At 51.3% G+C, this 21834-nt stretch overlaps 1 protein-coding gene across 2 annotated transcripts; it reads right to left on the minus strand.

Annotated features, from left to right (window-relative positions):
• Nucleotides 1–2192: 2192 nt before the first annotated feature.
• Nucleotides 2193–17880, minus strand: MAFG (MAF bZIP transcription factor G). Of its 2 annotated transcripts, none has more exons than XM_044982695.1 (3): nucleotides 17737–17880; nucleotides 8393–8454; nucleotides 2193–8298 (listed from the first exon to the last, which is right to left on the minus strand). In XM_044982695.1, the coding sequence occupies exons 2-3, from the start codon at nucleotides 8426–8428 to the stop codon at nucleotides 7846–7848; spliced, it is 489 nt and encodes a 162-aa protein (XP_044838630.1). In that variant the 5' UTR covers nucleotides 8429–8454; nucleotides 17737–17880; the 3' UTR covers nucleotides 2193–7845. The 2 variants fall into 2 exon arrangements, with proteins under 2 accessions (XP_044838630.1, XP_044838631.1); XM_044982696.1 differs by lacking the exon at nucleotides 17737–17880 and adding an exon at nucleotides 15985–16003.
• Nucleotides 17881–21834: the final 3954 nt, after the last annotated feature.

Here is a 21834-nt window from a genome sequence, read left to right on the forward strand (position 1 = left end):
TTCCATGTGAGGAGAGATTAAACTGGTACTGTTCAGCTTGGAAAAGATGACTATTGTGGGAATATGACAGAGGTCTCTCTCTCTCTGTATGTATATACAAGGTTCATGAATAGTGTGGAGAAAGTAAGTGCTATTTACCCCTTCATACAACACAAGAACCAGGGTCACCCAATGACATTAATAGGCAGTAGATTTAAAACAAACAAACAGGAAGTATTTCTTCACATAACATACTGTCAACCTGTGGAACTCATTACCAGGGGATGTTGTGAAGGCCAAAAGGATAGCAGGGTTAAAAAAAGAATTAGATAAGTTCATGGCAGGGATCCAACCCCATGCTCTGACTGCCAGAAGCTGGGACTGTCCTATAGTAGATGGATCACTCGATAAATTGCCCTCTTCTATTCATTCCCTCTGGAGCATGTGGTACAAACCACTGTCAGAAGACAAGATACTTGGCTAGGGATCATTGGTCTGATCCGGTGTGGCCATTCTTATGCTCTCCTTATGTTCTTATCCTGCCAAAGGCAACACAATGAGTTGCAGGCACATCATGGTGTAGTTGCAGCTTGGAAGAGGCCTTAGAGCCAAAGCCTGCCTTCTCTGTGGAGAGGCTCATGACTCGTATGGGCTTTAAGTTGGGTAGAGTTTGCCCTGGTGTCTTTGGTCAGTTTGCCCTCGCCACACTGATGTGTGTCCACTACCCCCCCCAACCCCCAGGGGTATCACATCCCTGGGGCTCTCCGGTGTTCACAATGAGAAGTGTGCAAGGGGATACTGTGAACCTCTGGACTCTGATTCTTTGCATCTTGGAGCCTGTGCTCTAGGCTTTTCTCTTCCTTTATTGCTCCACTGCCAACCTCTAACTTCATTCTCTCCTCTTCCTCCTGCTGACGGAGGGGATTTCAGCCAAGGCTGGTTTGTGTGTTTTTCCATGAGGCCAAGTCTCAGCATCAGGTCAATGGATCCCTCTCTACTCAGTGCTTGTAAAACCCTTTAAAGAATGCCTCCACCTGGGGAAAGACATGGCTAGGTTCTCCCTCCTACCGCAAACTTCAGTTCTAGTCTAGGACAGCATCTCCTCCATAAAGAAGCCATTCCATCACCCAACAGTGTCCATGAAGTGAGGTGTGAGTGCCCCTTGCACTCCAGTCCAAAGTACTGCATCTTTCTCCTGAGACACAGGATGACAGGGGACACACCTGGAATCAATTGTGTCTTCTGTTCAACACATTGGAGTCTTGTCTACATGCAGCTTTTGTATTGCTTTAACTATACTGGTTTGAAACTCAGTTAAAGCTGTACAACCCTCTAATGTGGATACAGTTATACCAGCATAGCTTATTCCCATAAGTGGCCAGAAACAAACAATACCACTATAAGGGAGAGGTGAGATATTGTAAGGTAGTATCTTATTGGTTGATGGTTGTGTGTGATGTTGGTGGAAAGGACAAGCTGTTAAGTTCACAGAGCTCTTCTTCAGGTCTGGAGAAGGTAAACAGATCATCCAAGCTAAATACATCATGGGAGAAACTGTTAAGCATAAGTACTTCACACATGCTGTAGGACAGTGGTTCTCAAACTTCTGTACTGGTGACCCCTTTCACATGGAAAGCCTCTGAGTGTGACCTCCCTTTATAAATTAAAACACCTTTTAATATATTTAACACCATTATAAATGCTGGAGGCAAAGCGGGGTTTAGGATGGAAGCTGACAGCTTGCAACCCCCCATATAATAATCTCGTGACCCTCTGAGGGATCCTGACCCCCAGTTTGAGAACCCCTGCTGTAGGAGACCATTTAATTTTAAGTGGACAACTAAGGGTTATCAAGCAGTAGGGTGTGTTACAAACTGTAGTGAGTCATCAAACCAGTGTCTCTGTTAAGGCCATGTTTTTTAAGTGTCCAGCAGAGCTATGAATTTAAGTTCCCAGGCTCAGATAAGGGACCTTTATACCAAGAACGGCATCCCCAGGAGGGGACTATTCTTTACAGGAAATTTAAATTGTAGTCACCACCTAACCAAACAGTGAAATTGGTAAAAAAAAAAGCTGCATAAACCAGGCCTGGAACAAAAAAAATCAGTGTCTGCAAAATGGAAGAGTTTCTCAGTTCAGAAGAGCGCCCCCAATGGAGCAACAGAAGAGCCTGAAACAAACCTTACCGCAAGGCTGCCCACCAAATCTCCAGGGAAGATGCTCTGGAATGGGTCTCTTTAAAAGAAGTTTATTTGTCATATACAAAATAAAGAAAGCCTCATATCAACAAACATACACTATATACAGAAATAAATTAACAACATCGCCAACGGGGCCGCAACAGCAAATCCCCGACAGTTATCAACAGATACCTATCTACAGATTGTAAGAGGACAATAATTTAGTAATAAATACTGATTATTAGCTGGACTTGGCTTTGTTATAGAAAAGCCTTGGACTGAACATTTTATTACACCCCTGTCACAGAGATCTTGCCCCCATTTCTAATCATTTTTTATATTTACAAATTAGATTCTGTTTAATAAAATATATTTTTTTCCATTTTAGAGTCCGTTTAAAACGGAAAAGAAGCAAATACATGATTCAGAACTGAGCCTTCCAGGCCCGGTCCTCATGTTTGACACAAGCCAATATCGACACTGCAGGGCAGCATAGCCTGGGCAGCAGCCAAGGCGCCCTTGTCCTGTCACTTTGTGCTCAGGATGTTATTTCTCCAATAACATTCCAATTTGGCCAAGGGTGTAATAAACTCCAGGCAGACTGCAGTGAGGTCACACTTCAGGCAGGGCTCAGCAGTTTGGTAGCTCCTTCTCCCCTTGGAATAGGGCAGTGACTCTACTCCCACTGCTCCACCATTGCACTCTGGGAATTCATGGCAGCACAATACTGTCCTCCACTAGGGAGCGGTTCACGTGGCTGCCCAAGTGAGGAACCGGGGCTGCAGAATCATTAACACTGGCTGTACCCAGAGGTATCATACACAAGCATCCAAAGCTCACTCATGCACCCAACCTGACTGCTCCCTGCTCCCAAAGGGAGCAAAGCCAGCTACTGAGAAGAGAGAGTGTTGCCCCAGCCAGGCTGCCCCTTAGCACCTGCCAGCCCTGCAGCTGAAAGAGGCCCAGCACTACCTCCTCATATCTGAGTGAGGAGGGGAGTCAGTGTACTCACAGGTCCCCACCCTTCCCTTTACTATGGTGGGAGGCAGCAATGTACCCCGGCAGGAAGGGAACCTTCCTCTGAGATGAGAGCGTTAGTGTTTGTTCCTGCCAGAAAAACCACAGCTTGAAGCACGGCGCTTCATTCAGGAAGGCGTCTGCAAGCAAAAGGAGCAGTCCCCTCCCTGTGGGCTGGTGAAAGGACAGGACACAGTCCCCATCTAGCCATTACCCTCTGGCCACTAGGGTTGTGGTGGGGGGAGGGCAAGGGAGGACTCTGCTCATAAAAGGTTGGAAAAGATATGCCACCCCCAGCTCTTCGTAAATCCCCTCCCCCCCCATGCATTTCATACCAGAGATACAGGGATGGTGGTGACCATCCAGGATCTCACACACACACACACACACACACCAGCCGACCCAAGGGGAGAGTGCTCTGCATGCCCCTCCCTACCTGCACGAACCCTCACAGAGCAGTCCTAGCTCTTGCCTGCACACTGCAGTCTGCCTCTTCCTAAAGAGCAATATCCATCACGTTGCCTAAGCCAAGAGATCACTTTACACAATTCACCACAACATACATAAGTCCCTGTGCACGTCCTGGGTGCGACAGCCACGCCTACACCCAGCTGTGCGAGGGTGGATACACTTCACGGGTTCGCTTTGCAGCCAGGCCAGGAGCAAAAACCCCACCCGCTGCGTCAAAAAGGTACCAAAGAAAATACAACACCCTTCACAGCAGGAAACCAAATGAACAAGCACCTCGAAAACAAGAACTGTCACACTCTGAAACGCTATATATGAGAGAGAGAAATCAAGTGAAGGGTTGGGGGCCTGACTCACACTGGGACAATCCATAAACACAAGAAGCTGACTGGTGCTGGGGTGAGTGGGGGAGTGCCCCCTTTAGCATAAACAGGGATTCCCTGAACACAGGGGCAAGAAGGTATTCAGATTTGACACTTCACTAAAATCAAAGAACCAAAACCACTGACGTGGGGCACAGACCACAGGGAGCTGCCTGGAGCCCCTCCAACACACCGGTCACTGACGTGGGGCACAGACCACAGGGAGCTGCCCGGAGCCCCTCCAGCACACCTGACACTGACATGGGGCAGAGCACCAAGCACAGAGAAGGGAAGCAACTTGCCCAAGGTCACACATGGAGCCAGTGGCTGAGCCAAGAGTGGAACCCAGGAGTCCTGGCCCCCAGTGCTGAGTTCATTACTCCACATCACACAACCACAGCTTTGCTGTCTTTGCACCTAAATCCTCTATGTTGAGATGTGATGTTACTGAATATGCTCAGTCAATCAGAGAGCTGTTTGGGATAACAGACTAACAAGCACAATAAACAAAAACGTCAAGAAGTGGAAAAGATTCTGTCTGAGTCAGTGTCTGCTGCCTGTTCTCTCTGTCCTCCAGTACTCATGGCACCCAGCCCTAAAGCATCCTCTCCCAGTAAAGGCATGGACCAGGACTCCTCTGAAGATGGATGATGGGTGAGATGTTGTCAGTCAGGGAGAGAAGTTCCAGGCTGTTAGATCAGGGTTGGAGTAGGACTGAAAAGGATTGGCAGCCACTAACAGGGGTCTCTCTGGCCATGTATATCTTCTCAGGAAGATGGTCGCCACCTGCTCCTTCTGTTGCACAAAAGCTGATGAGGCCTCCTAAAACCAAACCCTTTGGAGCAAGAGCCCAGCACCCAGCTCGCTATATAAATACACCCCTGGCAACCGTGTCCCCTGCATCCCAGGCAGGGCAGATACACTAGGCTGCCTCAGAACTGCCTTCTGCACTCAGCATCATGTGGGGTACCCAATTTCAAGCTGGTTCTGAGGGGAGTCTGGACTTGTTATTCTGGGCTCATTTCAAGGGTCTGCAGTTGAAGAACACCTAGCGGTTGGCATCTTCTGAACAATGGGAAGACAAAAGACCCAGAAGACTGGGGAGTTAAATCCCAAGGAGCCGCACTGCATGCTGCGTGGTCACAAACCCTTCTGGAGAGTTACAGTCTCAGCAGGTTCCTGGGGACTAAGACCAGAGATTGAGGACATCTACTTTTCATAATGGAGACTAGAGAAAACCCCATGACTTGGCGGGGGAACACGGGAAGGTGGGAAGACATCCCAATCCTCTCCTCTGTCCAATGCAACTCACTGGGAAGTTCGACCCCAAAAGCTTCTTCCTGGATCCCAGATCGAAGCAAAGCAGAAAAACCCCTCAAGCTCCAGAGTAAGGGTGGGACTTAATGGGAAATCCTCCACAATGGACTACTACTTTGCCCTGAGCCCGTACATTCCAACCTGTCCTTGGCCCTCCCTCTTCTTACTGAATGCTTGGCTTTTGGCAGGCATACCTGCTTCTCAATAAAAAGCAAAAATCTCTGACCATGAGCGGGGTGGGCATGAAATCTGTGCCCAGCCAGATAAGGTCAGCAATACAAAACAGGCTCCTAAACTGGTGCTGCAGCCTAGCCCAGCACCAATGTACTCTGTTCCCTACACTCAGCCTTCATCCAGCAGCCCAGAGATCACCATATGGTCTCCTCCCACTGTCCTGCCACCTGGGGGTAACAACAATGAGCTTTAGCTTCCAGGGGAACAGTTTGTGGGAAGGGATCAAGACCTTAGATACCATCTTAGCTCCGTCGCACAGCCTTGCAAACTACATGCCAGCCTAACATACATGTCACACCTAGAAGAAGCTGCACCAGGAAGTTGGGGAGGTTGGATGGAGAGGAAAGAAAGCAACTATGCCCTGGCTTCCCTTTCAGTACTATGCAGACACTCAACAGCAAGGGAGTCCATCACCAGGACTGAAGCAACTTCCTGCCCTGCTCAAATGTATGAGGCTCATGGCCAGCATCTAATGAGCACTTAAAGTTCCTACTGCAGGATCTAAAAGGAAACCAAAGCCCAGAGCTATTTCCCATTAGTCTCCTCCTAAACATGACCTCTTGGAACAGTCTTCATTGCTTCACTTCCCCTGCCATCTTTCCTGCTTGAAGAGTAGTGGGAAGCAGTCTTACAACAATCTGCCATGTTCAGGTAACAGCTACCAAGAACAACCTGGTTAGCAACAGCCTCCAGCAGCAGCTGTACCTCTGAGGCAGGTGGCTGTCAGCTAGGGAAACAGGCTGTTGGGCTATACAAAAGGACGGTGCAGAAGGAGAGGCTCCTGAAGATGTGGCACCATCTTTTCACATCCATCAAGTTGTTCTGACTTCAGTTTAGAAAGGTCAGGGTGGATCTTGGCCCTCACTGGTTGAGGAGCAACCTTGCCTATGTGCCAAGGACCCACTGCAGGCCTAGGACAGTGCCCATGTCAATCCCTGGGAAAGCAAAGGCAGCGTGAAGACAGGACATCCAGACAGCAAAGGCAGCTATTGGCACCATCACATCACAGCGCCACACAAGAGCTCAGAGAGCACGGACAGCGCAACACAGTGGGAACACGAAGGAAGCCAGTGAGTTCAAGAATAAGTCACTTTTGGTACAATTGCAAAAAAGATATCAAACAGGACTTGCCTCTTTTTTGTCTTTTTCTAAATTTTATAAATAAAGTCTGATAACTCTTTATAAAAACTAACCTCGGAGCCACAGAGAGTTTGCAGGAGGTCATGAGAAACTTTAAAATTATTTTTCTTTATTTACTTTTCAGCTAGCAGAGTCTGAGAATATTTCTCCATTTATATGGTCAAATATTCCCGCCCGCTCCGGTAAAAAAAGCCGACTATAAATATGCTCTCTCCTCTGTCTGATTTTAAACTTAGATAATTTAATAACTCTTAAAATGAATGTTGCTCTCTTTAAATAAAAGGACTATAACCACAAACTGGTTGTGTAAACCATCACACTAGAGACACTTGATACCCTCAATAGATGGGAAAAAACTAGTGATTTTGGTCTTGTTCAGTGCAACATGTTAGGTACAAAACTGGCCTTCAGTCACTATGGTACCTCCTCCTCCCCCCATTGCTGGCCCCCACAGTGTCCCCATCATCTCCCCCACACACCCCTCTAGAGCAAAGACACCAAGGGACTGCAGTTTCCTCCCTTCCATTACTGCATGTGTGTGGCTGGTGCAGTGAAAGTCACAAGAAAACCTGCCTTTGGGACACAGGCGGCGTGTCTAGAAGTTAACACAAACTCAGTTACACAAACTACCCCCCACAGCAATCACTGATACCAAGTGAGACAGAAGCAGCAGATTTGGACACCTGGCTAACAGGCACCGAGATATGCCACTTGGAAGTATAATGGAATAAATCCTTCGGAAGTGACTGAAACCAGGGATCCCAACTCCCTGCCACACAGCCTCCTCTGCCCTCCCATTCCCAACCCACTGAGGAGCGTCATGGGCCTCAAGCACACACCTTCCTCCATGCTGTGCAGAATTTCTTTGGCTAGAACACCAAGGTCTTTCACAGTCTCTATCCCAAGGATGCCCCAGAGGGCTGTAGACCCATAGGTGGGAGGCTCTGTTTGCACAGGATGGGGGGTGTCACCACTGGTCATATCAATCTGAACAAGACAAAACACAAAACTGGAGTGATCAGCAGGCCAGTCCCGAGCAGAGAGGAGGGAGTCCTGACCCACCAGGAAAGGGGTTTGTGCTTTGGGGATTCCAGGTTAGCTTTGCACCTAACTGCCCTGCACAGACAAGCCCAGGCAGCATTGCTTTACTAAGACCGGGCGTCCGTTTTGGATTTCACTATCGTGATGACACTGGTGGTGGCGACTTTTCCAGGGACGAGGGGCCCCATGCTGGAGGTGATAGGGCCCCGAGCTGGGGCCACAGGGCTCCGGGCCACGGTTCTGGCGAAGTTCTGGAGCGCCTCATACTTGGAGCGGAGGGCATCAAGTTCCATTTTCATGCTGGCGTTCTCAGAGGCCAACTTCTCCACCTCTTGCTGCAGCTCTGCCTTCTGCTTCTCCAGTTCCTCCTTCTGGGTGACACGCTTGACACGACAGCTAGCCGCGTAGCCTCGGTTCTTCAGCGTGCGCCGACGCTGCTTCAACTGGATGATCTCCTCTTTGGACAGGCCCCGTAGATGCTGGTTCAGCTCACGCACAGACATGGTCACCAGCTCCTCATCTGTCAAGCTGGTCCCATTCTCGCCCGGCTCCCGCTTCACCTGGGGGGAAGAGGAACACATGCATTATTGCGATCGCCTGCAGAGTGCCAGCTGCTAGTCACCCATGCTCCCAGGCCCCCCCCCCGCCTCTTACCTTTAAGGCTTTGTTTCCTTTGTTGGGGGTCGTCATAACACGAGAGCCTTGTCAGTCAGGATCTGAAAGAAAGGAAGGGAAGGTCAGAGGTTGGCCTGTGGGATCAACTCCCCAGGGGCAACCTAACCCTGCACAGCACCCAGGGGCTCCAACAGGGAAGGCTGGGGCAAAGTCTGCTGCCAGTGCCAGTCTCTCCCACATGCTATGCTTAGCAAGCACCTGTCTCCCAGTCTGAACCAAACAGACTCACAAGCAACTGATCCTGCCTCTCAGCAGAAGCTGCTGCTCATCTCTCTCCCTCCTCACCCGAGCGCCTGTGAAGACTTAAGCCAAGTGCTGGCAGTGGCTGGGGAGGGAAGGGGGGGGGCACGCAGAAGGAAGATTAGAAACACTGGGAGGAGTCAGAGTACAAGGAAGCCACATCTTTAAAAATAGCCTAGCAGGCTGGGTCCAGAGCATGGCTGCTCCAAGCCTGTCATGCTGACTCAGCACATTGGCAGCCTCTGAGCCTCTCTCAGCCTCTCTCAGAATCCCCAAGCACAACCAACCAGGTGGAGTCATTTAAGTGTCCTCCCTCCATAGGGGGCCTGAAAACAGCCACCGTTACCTGTGACCCTTTCTGGCCCCCAGTGTGAATTTTAACCCCAGCCTAAGAGTCCAGAGGACCCAGACCAGTGAAGTCCAAGGAATGGTGATTCCAGAAGCAGCTGCGCAGGTAGAAAGCCACTGGCTCTGCTAGAATCCTGTTTGGCAGCGCCAGGAAGCAGATAGGAGCTGAGAGTGGAGACTGCCACCTGACCTGCACTGTCCCTCTCACCTCACAGTCCAGGGGTGCATGTCTACTTAGCAAAGCTCCATGGCCCACTCAGAAGTGTGAGAGGGTAAAGGGACCCTGCAGCACTAGAAAAGTATTCGCCCTGCCAGCCACCATAAAATAATCCCATTGTCTGTTTGGACTGGTACCACACAAGCCCCACTTCGTGCCTAAGTATTTCCTCAACCCCTAACCTAGCCAGCTTCTGGCAACCCAGCCTTTCTGCAGGGGCTGGGCACTTTCCACCTGACAAGCTCCTCCTCCTGTTAAAATGCCAGGCCGAAGGCCCACCACCAGGGGTAGTCAATAGGTAGACTGTGGGCCAAAGCCAGACCGCTAGATGCTTTTGAACAGACTCTGAAATCGTATCATCATCATTATTGTTGGGATTGGGTTTTTTTATTATTATTATTTTTTCTGGAGTCTGGACCTTGACCAAGAAATATGGACCTTGACAAAAAAAAAATTGATCATCCCTGCCACCACTTTCCCCACCTCATTCAGGGTAGTGAGTTCAGAGACCAGGGGTGATAAATTAAAGATGAAGAGGCCACAGAAAGAAGAGAGTGGATCCCTTTGCTATCATCAGTGGGAAGATTTGAGCTCTTCCCTTCACACAGCAGCCACCTGGGATTCAGACACAGAAACACTGACAGCTGTAATGGAGACTCATGCTCCTAGGTCCTTCCTCCTCTAGGTCTGCAGTTCTAAAAAGACAGTAATAAACCACTGCCCTGTCTAGGGTTTGCTACTGTGAAGCCTCCTAAAATCTCACTTGATATAACCCCAGCTGTGCCCCCAACAAGAAGAGACTGTGAGCCCCCCCTAGAGATCTGCCACTGCCAAGTCTGGGATGAGCACTCCCATCCAAATCCAGATAGAGAATGCCTTTATATTCGTGTCCTATCCAGACACAAGCAAGTTAACACTTTCATAATAAAAGATGCAAGAAACATTGACACAATGCTGAGAATCTGACACAAAAGTCAGTAAATGCCAAGTTACGGTGCTCCAGCAACTGCGGCTCAGGTGTCATGCAATGCATCTACCACCACTCACCAGAGAAGAAAGGCTTCAGCACTTTCCAAGATTCCCAACAAACAGGCAGGATTCAAATGCTTCTAAAGTGCCAGAGGCTACTGGGAGGCAAGTAATTTATGCCCAGAGGACACAGCCTTAGCCACTCACAAGATGCTAACTATGCTCAGACAGTGCTGCTATAAAAGGTCATTTCTGCCAGCCAGCCTCCACAGGAAGCTGCTGCACAAAGAGCAGGCTAGCATAGGCCATGAGCAGGACAGCTTGACGTGACACCATGCTTCGAAAATGTATCCTTCCCTCTGGTCATTTCATTCCCGCTCACTGAATCTTCCCCACACCCCACTACAATGGAGTTGAAATAGTCTGTTTACTTCCTCATTCATGGAAAAATGGACTCTTACTGGCAGGAGCTGCAGGGGGAGGGAAAGACTTTCACATTTGTAGACCCTACAAATTTAGCCTTGGCACTGACATTTTAGACTATATAAACATTTAATATCCAGAATATAGTCCCAAGCAAAGTATTAATATGGGGGAGGGGGACAGAGGCAGATTCACTCAAATTTAGAGCCTAAGCTGCTCAGCAATGTTCCTCAGCATGAAAATTCCAGATCTCCATTAAGCATGTCACAGGAGCTGCCCAGAGAACACTGCCTCACTCTGCCCTTCATCCCATGCACTGTGCAGTATTTACACATGCCCCTTTACTGCTAAAACATTGAATTCCTGCAAACTGGGTGTTTGAATGCACTGGGCTGTCAGGAATAGGTGCTATCATCCTCCCCATTCCTCAAGCTCCCAAAAATCAGACCCCCCATGCAAACTGCTTCCAGATCTGAGAGTCACTCTGGGAACAAGAAGAGATCTGAGAAGAGTCAGGGACAGGTGGGAGCCGAAAGGAACCAGTGGTGGAGAGGCAATGGCTGGGTGCTTCCAAGCCACTGCAGGTGGTCAGAAAGCTGGGATGGGATGAGGGTAGGAGAAAGATCAACAGCTTGGAAGGGAGCCAAGGAGTGGGAGAAGCTGACAACAAGTAAACTCTTCCATGTGTTTTAAGGGTTAAAAGGATTGAACAGAAGGAATTCAATTTGTCAGGCCTTGTTCTCTATCCAAACCTAGCCCCCCCAGCACCTCTGCAGCTGTAAGAAGATTCCAGTCGAAAGCATCTGATGATTCCATCCCCCGCCCCCCAAGAAGAGATCAAAGGTGGAGAAGCATCACTCGGAAGGTACCAGTGCCTGAGTTTCCATCACTGAGGGGAGGACAAGGAAAAGGCTTGCTGGTCATTTTCCAGCCCTGACAGGAAGGCCAAAGGTAGGGCTATTCAGGAGCCTACACAAAGGACATGCAGAACCGTCATCAAGGCAGACACACACTTGGTCTAACTCCCCAGACTGCTGATTTCTCAGCTTTTCAATGGCTTCATGAAGAAAGATCACACTGAAAAGTGCCAAGTGCAATGGCTCCAAGGGGAAAAATGCAGCCTCAACACATTTAACCAGAACTCAAAAGGCCTGAACTCAGCACAAGCACAGCCAACTCTCTCCTCAGCTAAAAAAAGGGCACAACAGAGCTGACAGCAAAACGCATGATTCAACACAGGCTCCATTCTCAACATTCCCGATTCACAGAACTGTGCCATCAAACTAGTGTAAACACGCTGACGTCACTCCTTCCAGCAGCACAGCCAGCCTGGAGACAGCTCCACTAAGGGAGGCCCATCCTCAAGGGATGTAGCAGCCAGAGGAAGGAACTGCAAAGTAAGGGTTTTGCAGGGGGGATGGCAGGCCAAACAGTGGTGCTTACACAGACAGTAAGGACACCGCTTAAATATTCTCCTGACTGTACATGTGGAAGTGGAGACAGCACTTCCTCTGAAACTCATCTCTTCAGATCACCCACTGATTCACACTGCAGCAGATGGGCCCCGAGTCGAACTAGTGCCCAGAGCATCTCTGCGGTGTAGCTAAAATACCTGTCTCCATGTGCACAGTTTAGCTGAATTCAGACAGAGAATGGGACTAGCTGATTCTCAGATACTCTTTCCCTCAGCACGTTAACCCCTTTCTATATGCATAGCTCTGCTGGGCAAGGTGCATCACTTACATAGGAGATGGGAAGTGGCCTAAGATGGTGTAAAGCAGAGGCCTTCCCAGCTCTGAGCAGCAAACCTTCATGCAATAAGCTGTCATCTGAGAATCCTGTCTCTCAGGAGCAGGAAATGCCAGAACACAAGAAAGGAGAATAATTCTACTGTTGAGCAGGACCTGCAGCCCACCCTGAAACCAGGGAGGGAAAGGTTCCAGTGGCATCTGCTGCTCCCCACTGCATGCAGCTCAAACTTTCTAAACCCTTCCAAACCTTGTCAGCTCTGGGCAGGAGACTACAATTAAGTGTCAACCAGCAGCATGTCTTTCAATGAGCTGCAACTCACCTCACACTTCTCCCTCAAAGCTGGATACTGGTTGGGCTCAGGAGAGCCCAGAGTGCAATTCTCAATCTTTTCTAGAGGATGCAATGAGCCTCTGCACCTCTAAACCCCTTTCCCCTACAAAAATATGTTAACAGCAACGCAGAACAAAACCTCCCTCTCTCCCAATGGTACAATGTCCAACACCTGCCCCAACTCAGAAGCTTTCATTCCAAGTGACACTGTATAGACAAAACAGAGGAGCCCTGCACACCCCCGAGTCAGGTCTCTGGGCAGGGCCGCCCTGCGGGGGGGAGGTGCAGGTGCCCCCACGAGAATATAGTATTCTATAATATTGCAACTTTTTTTTTTTTAATGGAAGGGGCCCCTGAAATTGTTTTGCCCCCTGAATCTTCTGGGCGGCCCTGTCTCTGGGGTACAGAGACAAGCAAACACTCAGGTCTACAGGTAGGAGGGATGGCAGCTTCTTGGCTTGTCCTTTTCTCCAGCTTTTTCCTTCATGGGGAGACCAAAGATGAAAGAAATAGTCCAGCCTCTGGGGTGACTGACAACACAGATGGCTGAAGAAAGTCTTCTGTCAACCCTCACCTGCCACCTCATACAAAACAGCAACCAGCACCCCTCAGCTCAGAGCCCCAGATCACGGCCAATGAGGTTACTGAACAGCAGACTGTGGAACACAGCAGGTGCATTGGCTCTATCAGAGTCTTCTCCTGCAGTGTACATCTTCACATCCAAAGGGAGTTGCACCTGCTGCTCTTCATATACCTCTACTCCATCCAGAGGAGCTGGGAGAGCAGATAGAAACCTGTACCTCTGTGGATCACCCAGATAAGAGTCTCTGCAGCACATCTGCTCCCTGACATTACAGTAATTCCCAGAATGTAGGGCAAGAGGCCATCCATGTAATAAAGCAAACCAACCAAAATAAATACAGAACATGCTCGTCTGGACCCTTCCTTCCCACTACACCCATCTGTAGATCTCTCTCAGAGTGGGAGCACTTCAGGTCAGGAAACAGATCTTCTGTTGTGCTTGGCAAGTGCCTGGTACATTTTAGGAGCTACTGCACTCAAAACCAAACAAAGATGAGGATTCACATGGATACTGGAGAGTGTGACCTAGTGTTTTAAACACAGGACTGGGATGCAAGACACCCAAATCCTACTCTTGGCTCTGCACTTACTGTGTGGCTTTGGGGAAGTCAGTCTCTCCCTGCCTAAGTTTCCACTTCTGCAGTGTGGGGATAATATTGCCCTGCTTGCCTCACAGCTGGGAGCTTAATTCATTAACATTTTGTACTAAATGACATTATGAATAAATGCCTTGCCACTACTAAACATTTTGATTTGATAGGATCTTTAGAAAAAGTTGTGTGTGGGCTGGGGAAACGTAACACAATGGCTGACATTGTGTCAACTGTGTTTCTATGGCAATGTGTTTTTAAAAGATCGAGCAACTAGAGTTAGGGCTTGTCTACACTTAAAATGCTGCACCTCTGCAGCTGTAGTGTTGGAGTGAAGACGCTATCTAAACGGACAGGAAATATTCACCAGTCAGCGAAGTTAATCCACCTCCCCAAGAGGCAGCAGCTAGGTTGATGGGAGAATTCTCTTGTCGACCTAGCACTGTCTACACCAGGGGTTAGGTCAGTTTAACTGGGTCACTTGCGGGGGGGGGGGTGGATTTGTCATATCCCTGAGTGATGTAGTTATACCAACCTAATTTCCTAGTGTAGAGCAGACCTTACACTAGCCAGGCTAGAAATGTATAAGGCATATAAACCCTCCTGCTTCGGGGTCTAAGCCATTCAATAACAAGTAGTCAGGGACAGGAGAAACTACCCCCATGGGCTGGTTATTCCATAATTGTTCATTAGTGTGTTTCTTGCACCTTCCTCTAAAGCAGCTGGTTCTGGATACTGTCAAAGATTGGACTAGATGGACCACTGGTCTGAGCCAATCTGGCAATTCCTGTGTTCTTACAGGTACAGCACATAAATCTAGAAGTAGGCAAGTATCAGCAAAGAGCTTTAAATCTTTTGGTGAGACATCCTTGAGAAACACAAAACATTCTTAATTACCCATTCCGTAGCAATTAATTCATAAATACTGCTGTTACTGTTAAACTCATATGCACCCTTGACAGAGCTGGGTTGCCCTCAAAGGCAGAGGTCTTCAGCATATTTACCAGCAGGGTTAGGCCTGACCCCACTTGTTTTGGTTCACTCTGCCTTGTGACAATGCATTTGGGTTTAGCAGAAATCTTGCTACGGAAGGGAAGATGGTGCACTGTTGCACGGTTGCACACAGGTGTTCACTGTTACCCAGGGTTCTTTGGTGTCTCACAACAGTTGGGTTTAGCTGATCTTTGGGCACTTAGAGGAGAGTAGCGCTACAGATCTATTCATTCTGCTTATGTTTAGGGTATTCCAGCCTCCTCAACCAAGCCCTTGAAAGAGTTGTGTTTATTGTTACAAAGACCATGTGTCTCTCAGGGGACCTGCTGGGGACTGTACTGTAAGACTATCACCCTAGCAGATCAATCAGCTTAGCACTAGCTGAGGCAGGAGAGGTGCACAAGCATGCAGAGACATATCGCACAGAGCCCAAACACTTGTGTGAGAAGTACACAGAGCAGACAGTCTGATGGTCTCACACTGAGCCCAGGCCCAGGAAGCTAGTTCCGAACAGGAAGTGTTTTCAGAATCCTTGTTCGCACCCCACCACGTAGATCCACCTCCCACAACAAGCATTTCTGTTTCCTCCCTACATCTTGTCCCTCAGCTGACCGAGTGGTCAACGCAGAGACCCAATATATGGATGCCACCCAACTCTGTGTGCTCACACATTCTGGTCAGGATTTTAACTCCACCATTCATCCCACTGGCTGCACCTGCAGTTCCATCCCACAGCAGCCAGGCACACGAGGGGGAGACCTGCTGCCCCTCATGATAGCGCTACCATGTCACTTTCTCAGCAAGTGAGTCAGCATGTCAAGCTCTGACCCCTAAACATCTGTTTGCAGACACAGACTGACCAGCACATTGTGCCCCTGTCATTAAGCCCCCCCGCCCCCCACCTCACTCCCCCCTCAGTGCCCCGTTCCCCCTTGGCGCTGTCTACCCAGTGAGCTCATGCTGATGAGTCAGCAGTGTCTCTGTTCAACATTCACAAGGTGCATGTAGAATGGGGGTGGGGGTGCAGGCACCAGCTCCTCGGAAACACCATCTCTAGTGTGACCCACAGCAGCTCTAAGACGCTTCCCACCACAGCCCCAGACACCTGATGAATCAGCAGCGCTCACCTTTAACACCCTCAAGCAGATCTGCACATTGCAAGGGGCAAACAGCAGGGAGAGAGCAACACACATCCTCCCCCATCCCCCCCCCCCCCCGGGGAAGGCAGGGGGGGGGGCTCCCTACTCTCTCTCCCCCCCAAGTGCCCTGGGGGAAGGTGGAGGGGGCCTCCCTGTTCTCTCTCTCCCCCCAATACCCCGGGGGAAGGCAGGGGGGGGACACCTCCCTGTTCTCTCTCTCCCCCCAATACCCTGGGGAAGGCAGGGGGGGGTCACCTCCCTGTTCTCTCTCTCCCCCCAATACCCCGGGGAAGGCGGGGGGGGACACCTCCCTGTTCTCTCTCTCCCCCCAATATCCCGGGGAAGGCGGGGGGGGACACCTCCCTGTTCTCTCTCTCCCCCCAATACCCCGGGGAAGGCGGGGGGGGACACCTCCCTGTTCTCTCTCCCCCCAATACCCCGGGGAAGGCGGGGGGGACACCTCCCTGTTCTCTCTCTCCCCCCGATACCCCGGGGAAGGCGGGGGGGACACCTCCCTGTTCTCTCTCACCCCCACAAACCCCGGGGAAGGCAGGGGGGGGGGACACCTCCCTGTTCTCTCTCTCCCCCCGATACCCCGGGGGAAGGTGGGGGGGACACCTCCCTGTTCTCTCTCTCCCCCCAATACCCCGGGGGAAGGCGGGGGGGGACACCTCCCTGTTCTCTCTCTCCCCCCAATACCCCGGGGGAAGGCGGGGGGGGGACACCTCCCTGTTCTCTCTCTCCCCCCAATACCCCGGGGGAAGGCGGGGGGGGGGAACACCTCCCTGTTCTCTCTCTCCCCCCAATACCCCGGGGGAAGGTGGGGGGGGGACACCTCCCTGTTCTCTCTCTCCCCCCAATACCCCGGGGAAGGCCGGGGGGGGACACCTCCATGTTCTCTCTCTCCCCCAATACCCCGGGGGAAGGCGGGGGGGGGACACCTCCCTGTTCTCTCTCTCCCCCCAATACCCCGGGGGAAGGCGGGGGGGGGGACACCTCCCTGTTCTCTCTCTCCCCCCAATACCCCGGGGGACGGTGGGGGTGGGACCCCGCCCTGTTCTCTCTCTCCCCCCAATACCCCGGGGGAAGGCGGGGGGGGGACACCTCCCTGTTCTCTCTCTCCCCCCAATACCCCGGGGAAGGCGGGGGGGGGACACCTCCCTGTTCTCTCTCTCCCCCCAATACCCCGGGGAAGGCGGGGGGGGGGGCACCTCCCTGTTCTCTCTCTCCCCCCAATACCCCGGGGAAGGGGGGGGGGGGGGCACCTCCCTATTCTCTCTCTCCCCCCAATACCCCGGGGAAGGCGGGGGGGGCACCTCCCTGTTCTCTCTCTCCCCCCAATACCCCGGGGGAAGGCGGGGGGGGGAACACCTCCCTGTTCTCTCTCTCCCCCCAATACCCCGGGGGAAGGCGGGGGGGGAACACCTCCCTGTTCTCTCTCTCCCCCCAATACCCCGGGGGAAGGTGGGGGGGGGACACCTCCCTGTTCTCTCTCTCCCCCCAATACCCCGGGGGAAGGCGGGGGGGGGACACCTCCCTGTTCTCTCTCTCCCCCCAATACCCCGGGGGAAGGCGGGGGGGGGACACCTCCCTGTTCTCTCTCTCCCCCCAATACCCCGGGGAAGGCGGGGGGGGGCACCTCCCTGTTCTCTCTCTCCCCCCAATACCCCGGGGAAGGCGGGGGGGGCTCCCTGCTCCCCCCAGGAAAGGTGGGGGCCCCGCCCTCGCTCGCTCCCTCACCCTCCTCACGGTGCCGCCGGGGGGGCCGGGGCCGGGGTGGCGCTGGGAGGGACCGAGATTCCGGGATCCGCCGCCGCCGCTGCTCACGGACGCGTCACGTGATGTTTGGGTCACATGGCTCCATTCATGAAGCGGGGGCCCGGCGCAACCGCCCCGAGCCTTAAAGGGGAGGTGGCCGCGGTCATTAGTGTCGGGGCAAAAAAAGACATCGCGCAGGTGGGCCTGGACCTTAAAGGGCAGGCGGGCGAGCGCGCACACGTGTGGGGTGGGGCGCGCCCGAGGGTGCAGGCACTGCTTAGGGGCCTAGAGATGGGGCCTCTGCCCCAGGGGCCGGCCTGGCCGGGGCACCCAGGTCTCCCACGCCCCATGGTGCCCAGGCAGGGGTGAGCAGCTGGGCTGGGAGCCGAGTGCTGCAGCGTTCGCCCCGTCCCCCAGGCCAGGTCAGCCGGCGCCGGGGCTGCTGCGTTATCCGCCCTGCATGGCACCTGCATTCGGGTTCAGTGCCGTGCTGCCAATGAATACCCGTGTGGTGCGGGCTGTGCAAATGATCCCCCACTAGGTCACCCCACAAAGGCCTCCTGAGAGCTGGGGAGACACTAGGGTGACCAGATGTCCTGATTTTATAGGGAGAGTCCCTATTTTGGGGGCTTCTTCTTATATAGGCTCCTATTACCCCCCTCCCCAACCCAATTTTTCACACTTGCTGTCTGGCCACCCTAGGAGACACGGGTAAGATTGGATACAAGATGGAGGAAAATAAAGGAGAGGTGCACCCTGGCTTCTGGAAGGGAAGCAATCCTCTGGATGCAATAGTTCTGTGTAGTATTTCTGGATCTTGAGAAAGGGTGTGACTTGGTTCCATGGAGCTGGTGTTTGGAATATTGAGATTGGGGGGATGTCAAGAAATGGAGATGAGAGAGGTGCTATATCGAAGATCAAGAGCTCTGGTGGTAACAATACATGGAATGTGAACAGTGGTGCTGGTACTGCACTCATGGGAGGGACACAAGGGGGGGGCATGTGACCTCCCCATATGACCCTCCATGTGACTCCTCCCTGCCCCCAGCCAGGGGCCCCATGCTCACCCCATCCCCTCCGACAGCCACCTTTGTATATACAAACATCAACATGCTTAACTACTCACTTTCCCCCCCACGTATGTAGTATTCAGTCTGTTTATATGGGAGTTGGGTGAGGAGCCATTTCAGAATATGTAGGATTTATTAAAAGACAAATTTTAACTAGAACTGTATCCTAAACTGCTTTATGGTATTGTGCCCAAACATTCAATTTCAATGGGGAATTCAACAGAACAGACTGCTAAAACTCTTACCAGTCCACAAAAGTGGTCCATAGTCATGCAAATAGTCCCATTGTCTTCAGTGGGACTGATAAAATGATTAAGGGTTTACAGGATTAGGTTTCAAGTTTGTAAATTGTTCTGGATTAAACTGACAATGCCTGAGCTGTCAGATCAGAAGGAGCTTCATTCGAATAAAGGTGGGCAGATGTGTGATAAGTCTTGGTTACTTGCTAAAATGAGGAACATATTTTCAGCAAAGTTCTTGGCAGATTCCTGAGGCAGATGGTTAAAGACCATCAGTGTCCGACATTATAATTTTCACTCATCACTCTCTCACCCACAAAGCTGGAAAATTAGGCATTTGTTTTCTTTCTTTTGCTGCCCCTGTTCCAGTTAACAAAATGCATGTTAGATTAGTTTGGCTGCAAAGAATAATTCTAGGTACACTGGGGATAACCCCAGATTCCCATCAGGCTGCAGAACTGGGCTGACACCAGAATTCAAGCATCCTCTGCAAGCAGAGGCATTCCTCTAATTATTTGGACTTGATGTGATACAGTATGGATGTCATGGATAATTCAGACCAATGGGGAGAAACAGAATAAAAATCAGTGTTTAAACACCTTCTGTACCCTGCACCCATCCCCTCTTGAGGACTTCTGAACAATGTAACAGCACAAAACATATAACAAATTTAAACAAAGCCTTTGTTTGTTAGCATATGTATTCCTCTGTTAAAGCCATTTAAAGAATGAATGTCCTCCCTAGCGCATTCTGCTCCTTTAAGGAGCAGAGCACAGCCCCAGCCCTCCTGGAGTGGGGGAGGTAGGGCTAGCCCCAAGTCTTTCCGGTACTGCATACTGGCAAGTACCAGCCCACTTGCACTCCTGAATGTGAGTGTTTTGAGGTACCTTGGTCTGAGGTAATAAGCCACAGATAGTTTTAAATTTTTGCGCAGTAAAAAGCTTCTGCTGAAATGTTACTGCAGTTTCTCCTTTTGCCCAATAGAGGGCGCTGTGGCCCAAGAACAGCAGCGGCTCCCAGCGGAAAATAACTTCTGCAGTTCCAGCTTTTGCCCACCAGAGGGTGTGTGGCGATAGAACACAGCAGTCACTCCCAATCAGCTAGGGAAGAGAAAGAGCCTGCCTTCTTCACACCTCCTGTCAGGCCAGGTCAGGAAACAGGGACTACGGGGAGACAGTGTGGGGTGCTGCAGGGGGGTCAGACAGGGGCTCATAAGGGCCAGTGGGGGAGGACAGACTGGGGTAGGGGCTGAATGAGAGTGGAGGCACAGGGCCACGGGGCAGGGAAGTGCAGAGTGATGGTGGAGGGGTGCAGAGCTACATAGGGACAGGGGAGTGGCTGGGTGGGGCACAGAAACACATGGGGACAGGGGGAGGGGAGTGTCTGGGTGGGGCACAGAGAGATAGGGGCAGGGTATAGAGCCACATGAGAGCAGGGGGAGGGGTGCAGGGCCACGTGGGGATGTGGGTATCTGAGTGGGGGTGGAGGGACACACGTGGACAGAGAGTGCAAGGACACCCGGGGCTGCAGAAACACATGGGGACAGGAGCAGATGTGCCTGACTGAATGTGAGAGGCTAAGGGTCAGCCAGGGTCTGCATGGGGAATCTTCCTAATAATCCCTCCTCACCCCCCAAAAAAACTGTTCCATACTTTTCCCACCCATCCCCAACAACCCTCCAAGTTCACACCCAGGCTCCTTCCCAGCAATTTACTTTCCTCTCCTTCAGCTCCTCTGTTACCCGACTCCCCCAAACCTTTGCACTGCTTCTGAGGGGTGCGGAAAATACAGTTCTGTATTGTAGTTTAAATTAATTATTACTGAGAGTTCTGTATTAATATGCCTAGTAAGGAATCTATTTGCAAAAAAAAACATCCTGAATCTTTTTGGTTGTCTGTATTGTTACAGATATACCTGATGACAGGTATTTTGAAATAAATTACCAAAAATAATTGAAACTGGTGTAATTATACTGTGTTATTTTGACAAAATATGCAGAATTTTAAAATATTCTGCACAGAATTTTTAATTTTTTGGTGCAGAATTCCCCCAGGACCAATTTATCTAAAGGCATCAGAGAATCTGCTCAGACTCTCATGCTGCAAACTTTGGTTAAGTGATGGCTGAATCCAGGTCTTAAAGAATTGAAAAAGTGGATGGAGTCTAATCCCTCAGCCCCATTGCTTCTGCCCTCTCCCCCTGCTTCAGTTCCTCTGGGCCTTGACCCCTGCCCTTTCCCAGGCCATGGAGGGACAGGGTGGGGCAGAGGAGCCCTCCCATTGGTAAGGAGGGGAGGTTGCAAAGCTGCCCTGAACTGCTGGTCTCGTTCGTTCCCCCCAGGCCCCATCCCTTTGAGAACAGCTTTCACTGCCTGAGGGAGGGGATGAGGGGATTCTTGCTTCCCACAGAAGGTAGGGAAGTGGGCAGCCAATCACCAGGGTTTTGCCTGATAGGGATGCGGGAGGAGCTGAGCCCATGCCCATCAAGTGGACCCCAGCCCGGCGTAGGCATCACAGCCACCTTGGGCTGCGCTCTCTGGCCTGGGCAACTCATGGGCCCAGCTGCCCATTGTCCTTGCTTGCATGCAGGCAGTCACAGAGCAGGTCTTACCCTGCACCGTGAAAGCCCCGGGCAGGCTGGGGATCATCCAGCCCTGCAGAGCAGCCCCACTCCACTCTCCAGGGATCCCAATTACATCACCACCAGCAGCGATAGGCAAGGGGCAGCCAATCCTTTCACTTGGCCCACTGTAGCCCAGCTTGGGGCAGCCA

This window comes from Mauremys mutica, chromosome 12, assembly GCF_020497125.1.
Source record: "Mauremys mutica isolate MM-2020 ecotype Southern chromosome 12, ASM2049712v1, whole genome shotgun sequence".
In the NCBI taxonomy this organism is placed as follows: Eukaryota; Metazoa; Chordata; order Testudines; family Geoemydidae; genus Mauremys; species Mauremys mutica.